This window comes from Aspergillus brasiliensis (assembly GCF_001889945.1).
Source record: "Aspergillus brasiliensis CBS 101740 unplaced genomic scaffold ASPBRscaffold_20, whole genome shotgun sequence".
Taxonomy (NCBI): Eukaryota; Fungi; Ascomycota; class Eurotiomycetes; order Eurotiales; family Aspergillaceae; genus Aspergillus; species Aspergillus brasiliensis.
The window spans coordinates 420,160-430,126 of NW_027137461.1; the positions used below are offsets into that span (position 1 = coordinate 420,160).

Here is a 9,967-nt window from a genome sequence, read left to right on the forward strand (position 1 = left end):
TCTTCTTTGCGCCTTCTTCCTGAGCATTTCTAACTGGAGTTTACCAGCTGCGCTGTCGCTCCTTCTTCAAACATACACCCATTACCAGAGCTGCCACTCCTTCCAGCTCCGTTCGCTCTTTTATCACACTTCTTCAAAAGCATCGGCTATCAGTTGTCGTTTCTACCGGGTTGCATAGGCCGTCAGTGTCATTCAACGCAATATCAACATCAGCATCAATACTTCATTCAGCCTGGGATCTAGTGCATACTACTAGTTCGCGTGGCGTACATTTTCTCCCCCAAGTGCTCTGATTCGCAGACGATATACACACGCAGCCATCAAGATGTATTTCTCTAAGGCCCTTCTCGTCACCTGTGCGGCCTTCGCCCCCTTCGCCTCTGCTGCTGTGCAGGCCAAACCCACGGATACACCTGTAGCCGTCGCAAGCACGCATGTCACGTCCACGCCGCTGGCACCAACTCCGAACCCCGTCTCATCCAACCCCCTTCCTACAGCTAGCAGCAGTGTTGTCATCGGCAGCAGTAGCAGCAGCAGCGCCATATTCCACCCCAGCTCCTCTGCATCGCCAAGCCACATTGCAAGCTCTAGCCGTCGCATTTCTAGCTCCGCCATTGCCAGCTCCTCAGCTTCTTTCACCAGGTCATACATCACCAAGGCATCAGCTCGCCCGACCAGCACCACATCGACTGACGCGGACTCAAAGTCAAAGTCAAACTCTGGTTCGGATGCGGAGTCTGCTACTGCGGCTGCAGCATCTGCTACTCACTCGGGAGCCGCCGCTCCGGCCGTCCAGCTTTCGGGAGGTATGGCCGCTGGGGTACTGGCTGCCGCAGGATTCATCATGCTCTAAGGTACTCTTAAGTGGACCGCTGTCTTTCGGTCATGTCCCCCGGTAATACCAAAGTGGCATGGACAGCTGTTTGCGCCAAGTTTTCAAGTACCGGAGGGTGATGCGGCAATGAGGAAGGAACTCTTAACGACAACCCGCGGGGAAGAAGCATCCCATATATGTACTATCGACAACTATGATTTTGAGCTCTCCTTTCGGACAGCAGTTCCCTCATGTGTTCACTTTTCATTGTGTTTTTGATCCATTGAGCCTTGCATATGTCCATTCGACGGATCGGCAGCGCTTATCTGTCAGATTTGTAGCATTAGTACTTTGCTCCTTCTTTATTATCAAAATCCATGCAAATGCTTATAATTGGTTTTTCCCCCTCTTATTCAAAGTATTGAGATGCATCAAGTAACTCCGACATGTGGCTTGATCCAGCTCTTTGTGAGGCTCTTACTTTATCTATCCAATCTGCAATGACGTAGCGAAGTAGAACTCACCAATCCGTCGGTAACGCAAGTTTTGCCTCAACCTAGTGACGTTTGTTTGACCGGTCTTACTTCCCCCTGAACTGTACTATCCTGAATTACACCTATGCTTGTTTTACTTAGAGCCACCCCTTTAGGTACTATCTTCTCCGCTCCGTCGTTCGTCCGAGGCAGAATCGTAGTCCCAATATAATAGGCGTGGAGACTCAAGTAGGGAGAAAAGCGAGAGTGTACGCAGAAGAGCGAGGTCCGGCTGGGCACTCTCCTAGACATCTCTACTCTTTGACTCGTCACAAGCCAGCATGCTTTACATGATAGCGAGGAATGTACACAGCAATATAGAACAATAGTAAGATGGACAGGTTACAATCGCCTCATTGCAACCGATTTGTAATTCATATGAACGAAGACAGTACACGAAATGCAGCTGGGATAATGTACAGGGAGAAATATGGGAGATGCAGGATAGAGAGCAGAAAGAGAGAGAGAAAGAGAGGGGAAAAGAAATAATATATCGCGTCACATCAACGAGAGACCAAATCCCCTGGGGCTCTAACTATTAATCCTTGAAAGTCGCCTCGTACCTCTTTCCTCTGAAAGCCCAGATACCCCAGTTACCGCAGGACACGTCATGAGGATCCAGATCGTTGAGATCCCAGCGCAAACTGCGGAAAACGTTCTCACCGGGCTCGAGCAATATGTCGAATTCACCGGCACATTTCTCGTTCACCCAGTTGATGTCTCGTTCCATATCCCACTGTGTGTAGCCCGTGCTGATGATGGGGACCTTGGTCTCGAGGAGCTGCGGGAGCGTTTCCTCCCATTCGTGGGAGCTGGCCGGGTGTCCCAGGCCCGGGTGGAAGAGCATGAAGCAGTCCAGATAAGGATCGAAGGGCTGGAAGTACTGTGCTTTGTACATCGTGTGGAAGTAGTCAACATACGTCGTAATCTTGAACTGGCCTCCAAGTCTGTCCTCGACGATGCCACCAAAGGGATTCTCGGGCGTACGCTCGGGTAGCGGGAACTCATCATCCCGGTTGGCCATACTCTCGGGTCCGATGAAGATCAAATGGATCAGGGAGCGCGGGAAAATGTAGCTAAGTTGAAGCCAAACTTCACGCGGCAACGAGGACTCAGCGCGAGCGCCCAGTATGAATATGCGCACGGGAGGGGCCTTGAGTCGCAGTCCTTGAATGTCGACCCCCTCTCCGGTCTTGGGAGGGTGAAGGGTGTACCGGAGCGCTAAATAGAGCCATTAGATCAGCCGGTGGATCTAGGGGGTATATATATCGAGGATTTGCAACTTACCGCTGACACTCTTAAGACCCTCCACGGTAAGCCTGCCTTCTTTCCGGACATTGTAAGGGCTCAGCTCATGCAAGACACTTCCGATTGTGAGAGGGTAGGTGAGCATTCTTGTCACTTGTCGCATGCTTCGGTCATCGTTGATCGCCTCAAATTCTCGCGTGTACAGGAAAGTATCCCAGTTCGTCATATTAATGACAAAATTATCGTCCTGCAGTCCGGGATACGAGAACTCCGGGAAAAACCGGCCGGAGTGTAGATCATGGTCGTCTTCATTGATCTGTCGGATGGTCTCACAAATCTCCAGATGGGCCTCAAAATCGTCCATCCAATGGCCCTCGGAGCAGTAAATCGGAACACCGCAGTCGGGACATTCGAAGTGAGAGTGTGCGGGCGGCAGACTTTCTGAGGTCACCTGGCTCTTGCGCGACTCGGGATCATGGGGGGAGAGAGGCAAACGGGTCTGCTGATGACTCGGGTGGGGACAGAAGGCGTTCTGTTTGATGAAAGCCGCACGCTGTCGGATTGCAGCTGCCGGAGATTGAGAGAAGGAGTGGAACAGGTTGTTGGGCTTCAAAAGTACCCGGGCCTCTGGGGAGGCAGTCGATGTGGCAGACGTGGCCTTCTGCACCATCGATTTGACATTTTGTGATGCAATTGAGGAGGCCGACAAGCCGGACGACAGACCATTCTGTCGGACTGGTGCTTGCAGAGGCTTGGAAGCACTGCTCCGTGAGCTCAAGCTCCGCACGCACGAAGCGGGAAAGTCGTATCCCCCTCGCCTTGGACTAGCGGCATGATGCCAGCGAGCCACGGAGTTCTGGGCAACAGCCCTTCGCCGGAGCATCTGCAGACAGCGGCCACAAGTATATTTGCCGGTCATTGTGGGTGCAACGCGACGCTTGGACTGGACATTTGCAGCAGAAAGTGGCTTGTGTCTCCACGCGGCGGCGGTCCTTTTCGCCAGCGTGCACGTGATTGCACTCGGCCGGTCCCTAGATTTAGTTAGTACCTTAGTATAAGTATTAAGATATATAAATACTACAAGCAAGAATTCATTGCTTTCTAATTACAACAATAGAGACAGTCGGATTTGCAAATCTCAAGTCAAACAGTATCAAGCTAGAAGATATCCTCGCAGGCGCTCCAGTCGCCGCTCTCACGACTTGTCCAGTACTGTCCGTTATGTGCCCAATACTCCTCGCCGGTGACCGGGCACTTGGCCCTGTTGAACCATTTAGGCTTATACTCCTCGCCTTTTGTCTCTCTTTCTCTCCGCTTGGCACGCTGCTTCTCCTCCACTCGATGTTTCTCCGAGGCGGCCACATCATACTCGCCCTCTTCCATCGCACGTTGATCGGGTCGAAGTCGCGTGTCGGTAGGCGGAAGATACTCCTTGAGCCCTTCGGGCAAAGCATTTAAGGTGATGACGAAAGGTGTGAGGTTAAATGGAATCCCGCTCGGCCGGGTATGGCTTTGCCAGACCAGGAACGTCTTGGCCGATTCGGGATCCTGGCCGGAAACTGTCGCCTCGAACCCTGGGGTATGGCGCGCGTAGATCTTATCGTTCCATCGGCCGCCGATACTCCACTTGGGCGACCCATCCCGATCCACGACCTTGCCCGTCACCTGATATGCGGACGCAGCTTTCCAGCCCCTTGGCTTGAAGTCCAAATAACAAACTTCGCCCGTGGTCCAGTTCTTGATTTCCATCAGGCCATAGTTGTCCACTGTGGGGCTACCGGTGATGATGCCAATGACCGAAGATGTGACCTTCTTCCAAGTATACAGCTCCTCCCCGCCCGATGCTGGCCGTAATCTTAGGAACCATGTTCCTAAAAGGTTAATATCGAACGACTTTCCGTAAAACTTGGATTTGAGAGCAGATTCGCCCTATGAGAGAAGATGTTAGCGTCAATACACATGTCCAGAGGGAGGCACGCCTGTAGGTCTTACATAGTAGTCCCACTTTGGCGACTCGGCCCAAGCAGCACCAATCGGCGGGTGATGGCTGACTTGTTCGACGAAGAACCGATACCCTTTGTCTGGCCGGACATATTCGAATGTCTCCCCGAGAAGAGGATTGAACGGTTTAGCAACACGGCCAATCGTAGAAGCATATTCACTTGCAGCATATGCAGCGACATACACCAGACGCTCCATCGAATCGGGTCGATCGGCCGCAACATCGAGTAAATCTGCGTATTCCAAGTCCTCGGCCACACGTTGAAGCAGGGATGTAGGCTCATTGAAGGAGACGGGGAGAGTCATCTTTGTCATATCCTTTCCAATCATCGACTTCAAGATGCCCTAGAAACAAGCACATGTCAGTAACTACATATGAGTTTTAACGGCAAAGAAGAGTGATAGCATACCCAGAGCGAGATCTTCGGTCTATTGTCATAGTCCATTTTAAGTCGCTGCCGGATGGGCTCTTCATATCCCTTGAACGAAGGCACAATTTCAGATCTCTTCGCGGTTCGGAGCTCATTGGTCTCCTCTAGTTTCTGCGCGTCGTCCTCCGAACCAGCAAGTTTTTCCACCTCAATTTCTCCAGAATCAATGGCGTCGAAGAACTCGTCTTCATCCTCAGACTCCGAGTCACAGAGATTGCTGATATTGGACATAGCCGACTTCCTGCGACGAAGGGTACCTCTAGATTCCTGATCTTCGAGTTCTGGCGAGACTTCTGCTGGCTCTGGCTCTTGAGTCTCGCGTTCGACATCGTCACCTTCTCCACTGGCAACCTGCGCGCGCGATGGAGCTTTACTGACTGCACGGCTTGTGGCTGTTGATTCCAACGCTTCTTTCAAAGCCCGCTTGGTACGCTTACGCTTTTCCTCGGACTCGCCCATCCGTGACTGGAGCTCCTCATGTTCCTGAGCGATCCTTGCCATGCTTTCCTCCCACATCTTGCGCAGGTATGCCTCCCTATTCAAGCGATATTGCCAATATGCATCACGGTCCCGAGATATCTTCAAGAGGCTCTGTACCAAACCTTGTAAACTACTCACAGCTGCCTCATAAGCAACTAAGGCCTGATCGACCGCAGGATCGGAGAGTGATGTGGTAGGGTTCTTCGACTTTTCGGCTTGCAGCGAAGACGCGACATTGGCAAGGATATCAAGCTGGAGTTTCGTTGACTGGGCAGTGATGTTCAAAGCATCCTTGTCCGTGGGCTGCATATCATGACTGGACGCATAATCACCATCCTCTTCGTCATCTCCGTCAATATCTGGCGCCGTGGTCACATGGCTAAGCACTCGATTGACTTCGTTTGGTGCAGCGGCGTGTTCCATTGATCCATACAGTGAGCCTTCCTCATCTTCGGGCGCGCTTCCTGCGGTTGTGTGGGACGCATACGTGGTGAGCCGTGTGCCGCTGCTACTTGGTACAGTGATAGAAGGTGGCGCAAGGCTCTTCGCATTGGACCTTGCGACAGCTGAACTTGGAGAGTCGGAAATGGTCTCGGACAATCGACCTTCCACTTGGTCAATCTTTGCCTGGCGAAGAACTTCTGCATGTTTCGATTGGCGCCTCTCCTCCTCCTTTGCCTCGTCCTTGGCCCATTGTATGGCATTGTTCAGAGTCCAGAACCAACGCTTTGCCTCGACAACATGGTTCGCTTTGAGATGATATTTGACGGATGACTTTCCGTGGATCTCGAAGCGGGTCTTGTCCTGGGCATCCATATTGAGCCTAGCAATCTTCATGTTGATCGCTCCTCGGCAGGCGGAACCCGCATCATCTGCAAGAGAAGCCCATTGTCAGCTATGGCTATGAAACATCTATCCAAACCGGCTAGCATCATACCTTGATGTTTATAATAGCTCAGCACGCCGTCTTCTAGAACGAACCATCGCAATTTATAGCCGCTTGTATAATTGGTCCATTTCTTCAAATACCCCCTCATTTCACGAGCTTCCTTGCCAGCAAAGGGCGCCTCGCCTCCGCCTGAGCGGCCAGGCACACCCTGAGAAGCGCTGGTGCCGAGAATCGCTTTTTCCTGTATACCACGTTGTGCAATGACTGCTGCTGGAGATTTCTTGACGATCGCGCGGGTCTTGTCATCTTTAGTAACATCCTGAGGCAATTTCCCCTTCTTGTCACGACGAAAGGGATCCGCCCCATGCATCAATAGGATCTGGATCAGTTGTGTATCTTTTTTCCTTGCCCCTTCATGCAACAAAGTGCCCCCAGACTGGGCGGTGGCGGGATCCGTTACCAGATCCAAACTATTGATATCGATGCTGCCCTCTACGCGGGGCTCTTCGAGCACCTTCTCCAGCTTTCCGTACTCTCCCTGAGAGACAAGCGCCTGGATCTCTTGGGTCTTGACGTCAATGAACAGTGAGCGAGCTAGCTGAAGTTGTTGGAAGATCTCTGGGGTGCGCGCAACATCAAGAGCTGTCTGGCCATTGTAATTTATGATAGAGTCATTAAGAGAGGGTCTGTTTAGCAGCTCGCGGATCACAGGGCCCCGTCCGAGCTGAGCGGCCAAATGAAGAGGTGTATTGCCCTCCCGATCACGCGCATTTATGTCGAGGTCCTCGCTGGCGGACAGGACGAACTCGACGACTTGCGGTTCAGCGCACTGAATCGCGAGATGGAGGATAGTCGTCCCAGAAAGGGCGCTCGCTCCCTGCGGCTCCCTAGTCTCTCTTATAGCTTTTGAAATCGAATTCGTGTCTCCGCTCCGTAAGATCTCGAATAGGCGAAAAGTTCGGACTGATTGATCCAAGGACATGCTACTAGTCTCCGCATGCGATATGGACGGTAACTTCTCGATGTTATCACCGCTTTTTTGAGGGCCCGCGGGCTCCAAAGGCGATTCAGCAGACATGGGACGTAGGTTTGGCTCTTGGTGGCGTGTACTTCGGCTGCTGGAGCTTCGGGTGACTGCGACACCAGATAATGATGGAGTACTATGGACAAGGAAAGACGTGGCGGAGTCGGAAGAGCCACTATCGCGAACGACTGGCTCTTCACGGTTATCCTTCGACCTGTCGCGGTGTAGAAGCGCTAATGTCAGGGAACTTCGAGAGCGTTTATGTCTGCAAAGCAGTATGTTATGTTAGCGAGCGAAGCGCCTAATCTGCGGGGCAACCCCAGGTCTCAAGTCGGGCAAAGTAGCTTCCTAGTTGTTGATCATGTGTTGGATTCAGGATCAGCCGAGAGGAGGCTTCTGCTCCACCCGAAGCTTAACAGGGTAGGATACCTGAAGGGAAGATCGGGTATAGGCTCGCGGTGTTTCAACCACGAGGTCCCAAGCGAACCGAAACGGCAGGGAGAGTTTACTCACCCTTCGCCCCTTTCCGTCATCTCTCGCTGGCCACCCCTACTACACAAGGTTTCTTAAATCCAGTCCTGGCAGAGGTAGACAGGACGAATTATAACCGCAAAGTGCCAGGCAAGCTAAAATAGAAGTCAGCGAAGATGTCGGGACTGACTGGCGTACAAGTTTCGTGACTATCCTCGAGGAATGATGGGGGAGATGGTGATGACGACGTTCTTCCCTCCCGCGCCTTGGCCAAGACGGAGAGGGATTCACTACCTCCGGAAGACTATGCAAGATGGACCCAACAGACGACAAGCGGCTCTCTATACAGTTACATTGCTCTCTGCTAAAACAGAGACAGGGTTATCTGTGGGACATATATTGTACAAAAGGAGTGGTCTCAACGGCTTGGTTCCAATGCAATGCATTAGAACAGTCATCTCGTCTCTCCACTAACTAACACAATAACGCTGCCGAGCTGGCGCTTCAAATCTTCCTTGTCGACATCATGGGTATCCTCAACCTCTCCCCACATATCAGTCTGCCACCTGACTTCCAGACTGGATGCTTCCGCTGCTTCCTCAATGCCAAACCTCTGTCGCCCGGGTCGTTGCACCTGGCGAAAGCTCTCACTCCATTCAGCTACCAGACGGACTGCGATTAACAGGCTCTTTGCGGCCAACACTCCTCTCTCCAGTCCAGCCAGGTCGTAAGCCTGCAGACCGGAGATCCACTGCAGAATGATGTCCTTGGTAGCCTGGGGCTGGGAGGCTGGTAGTATGCTGTCGGTGTCAAGGATGGGCTGAATATCCACACCAGGCCATACTTTAGTGCTCAAAAAGGCAATTGTATCTTTGGCAACTCTAATTTGGGCCTCTCGAAGGCTTTCCGGTCTCTTGCCATCGGCATCCACCTCATCCACAGCGTAGGCATTCTGCTCCGGCACCCAACACAACAAGGTGTCCGTTTCCAAATACCGCATCGCCGTTTTCACTATTTGATCTCTCGTAGTAGTTTCGCCTCGAGCATCTTCTGCAGCAATATCCGCTGCACGGGCGGTCAGAGAGGTTAGAGGGATAAGATGGTTCTTTAGAGCCTGCTGGGCGGTGGTCATGACATCCCACTCCAGCGCGATTGCATGTGCAAGGTAAGGCTTCGTCGATGGTATGGATAATACGTCTTTGGAAAGTGTTCGAATAGGGCGGGCGTCTAGCAGGACCTGATAATCTCCATCTAAGAACAGGAGAACATGTCAACGCAAGTGTCCCGCATAGACCGATCGCAAGAGAGCAAATGCGTACCTGGCTTCCGCTTAACGTCAACGTTCTTCCAAAAGCGCTTCTTGAGCACGGATGATTTCCCTGGCAGCGGACTTGCCTCGCCTTTCTGAGGCGAACCCGCATCTTTTTGTGATGGCTCTGCGTTGGCAGGCGTAGGTGAGGGGGCCTTGGGTGGGGGGCCGTGAGCAGTAATGGGATGGGCAATGGCGGACTTCAATGCTGAAGCACTGATAGAGCGTGACACAACATGTTGACGCTGCGCACCTCTGAAAACTGCCTGCCGCGAAATAGCCGCAACGGCCCGATGGAACGCGGGCATTGCCTCTCAGTCAAATGATCGAGGGAGTACAAGAGAGGAAATACAAGCAGTAGTATAAGAATTCTGGCACGGCTCTTATTGAAGTTCTAAAACCGAAGAATCCTTCAGCCAGATTTCTGCGTCTTCTTTTGTCGTGTGCAGCGGGCCGATTGGTAAATCGGAGGTTCAGCTTGTTTGCAAGCCGTACTCCGTACCACCACTCACAACGCCAATGTCCGATTGGAACGCCACATGCGCCACAGCCCCGCCACAGCATCTTTGCTGGTCGCTAAGTCTAGTATATCGAAGGACAGATGAAGACCGCAGGATAAAGCTGGTTCTGCAGCCCAGCTGCTTCTTGATAGGTATGTATAGCGATTATGCTCCTTACAAGCAAGCAATGGACAGACAACAATAAGCAGCAAATAAATTTGTTACATTGCGCCCGTTTCGCAAGCACGAAATAATTACTGATTAATT

General features: G+C 52.1%; 3 protein-coding genes across 3 annotated transcripts; 1 reads left to right on the top strand and 2 right to left on the bottom strand.

Moving 5' to 3' along the window:
• Positions 1-47: 47 nt before the first annotated feature.
• On the top strand, positions 48-1,290 carry ASPBRDRAFT_48923 (putative extracellular serine-rich protein). The gene has a single exon (XM_067626191.1). It carries the CDS (start codon positions 326-328, stop codon positions 851-853), a length of 528 nt encoding a protein of 175 aa, XP_067473871.1. The 5' UTR covers positions 48-325; the 3' UTR covers positions 854-1,290.
• Positions 1,291-1,404: 114 nt separating this feature from the next.
• ASPBRDRAFT_188584 (putative mRNA processing protein (Mss51)) lies at positions 1,405-3,514 on the bottom strand (the record flags this gene model as incomplete). The annotated part of the gene is made up of 2 exons (XM_067620130.1): positions 1,405-2,568; positions 2,635-3,514. 2 exons carry the CDS (start codon positions 3,512-3,514, stop codon positions 1,886-1,888), a joined length of 1,563 nt encoding a protein of 520 aa, XP_067473872.1. The 3' UTR covers positions 1,405-1,885.
• Positions 3,515-8,200: 4,686 nt separating this feature from the next.
• ASPBRDRAFT_48927 (ATP synthase complex assembly protein ATP12) lies at positions 8,201-9,667 on the bottom strand. The gene is made up of 2 exons (XM_067626192.1): positions 9,211-9,667; positions 8,201-9,142 (listed from the first exon to the last, which is right to left on the bottom strand). The coding sequence occupies exons 1-2, from the start codon at positions 9,506-9,508 to the stop codon at positions 8,346-8,348; spliced, it is 1,095 nt and encodes a 364-aa protein (XP_067473873.1). The 5' UTR covers positions 9,509-9,667; the 3' UTR covers positions 8,201-8,345.
• Positions 9,668-9,967: the final 300 nt, after the last annotated feature.

Coding starts and splice junctions, on each gene's coding strand:
- ASPBRDRAFT_48923 (XM_067626191.1), top strand. CDS start 326: ATGTATTTCTCTAAGGCCCTTCTCGTCACCTGTGCGGCCTTCGCCCCC.
- ASPBRDRAFT_48927 (XM_067626192.1), bottom strand. CDS start 9,508: ATGCCCGCGTTCCATCGGGCCGTTGCGGCTATTTCGCGGCAGGCAGTT. Junction 9,143..9,210: donor TGACGTTAAGCGGAAGCCAG/GTACGCATTTGC, acceptor TCCTGTTCTTAG/ATGGAGATTATCAGGTCCTG.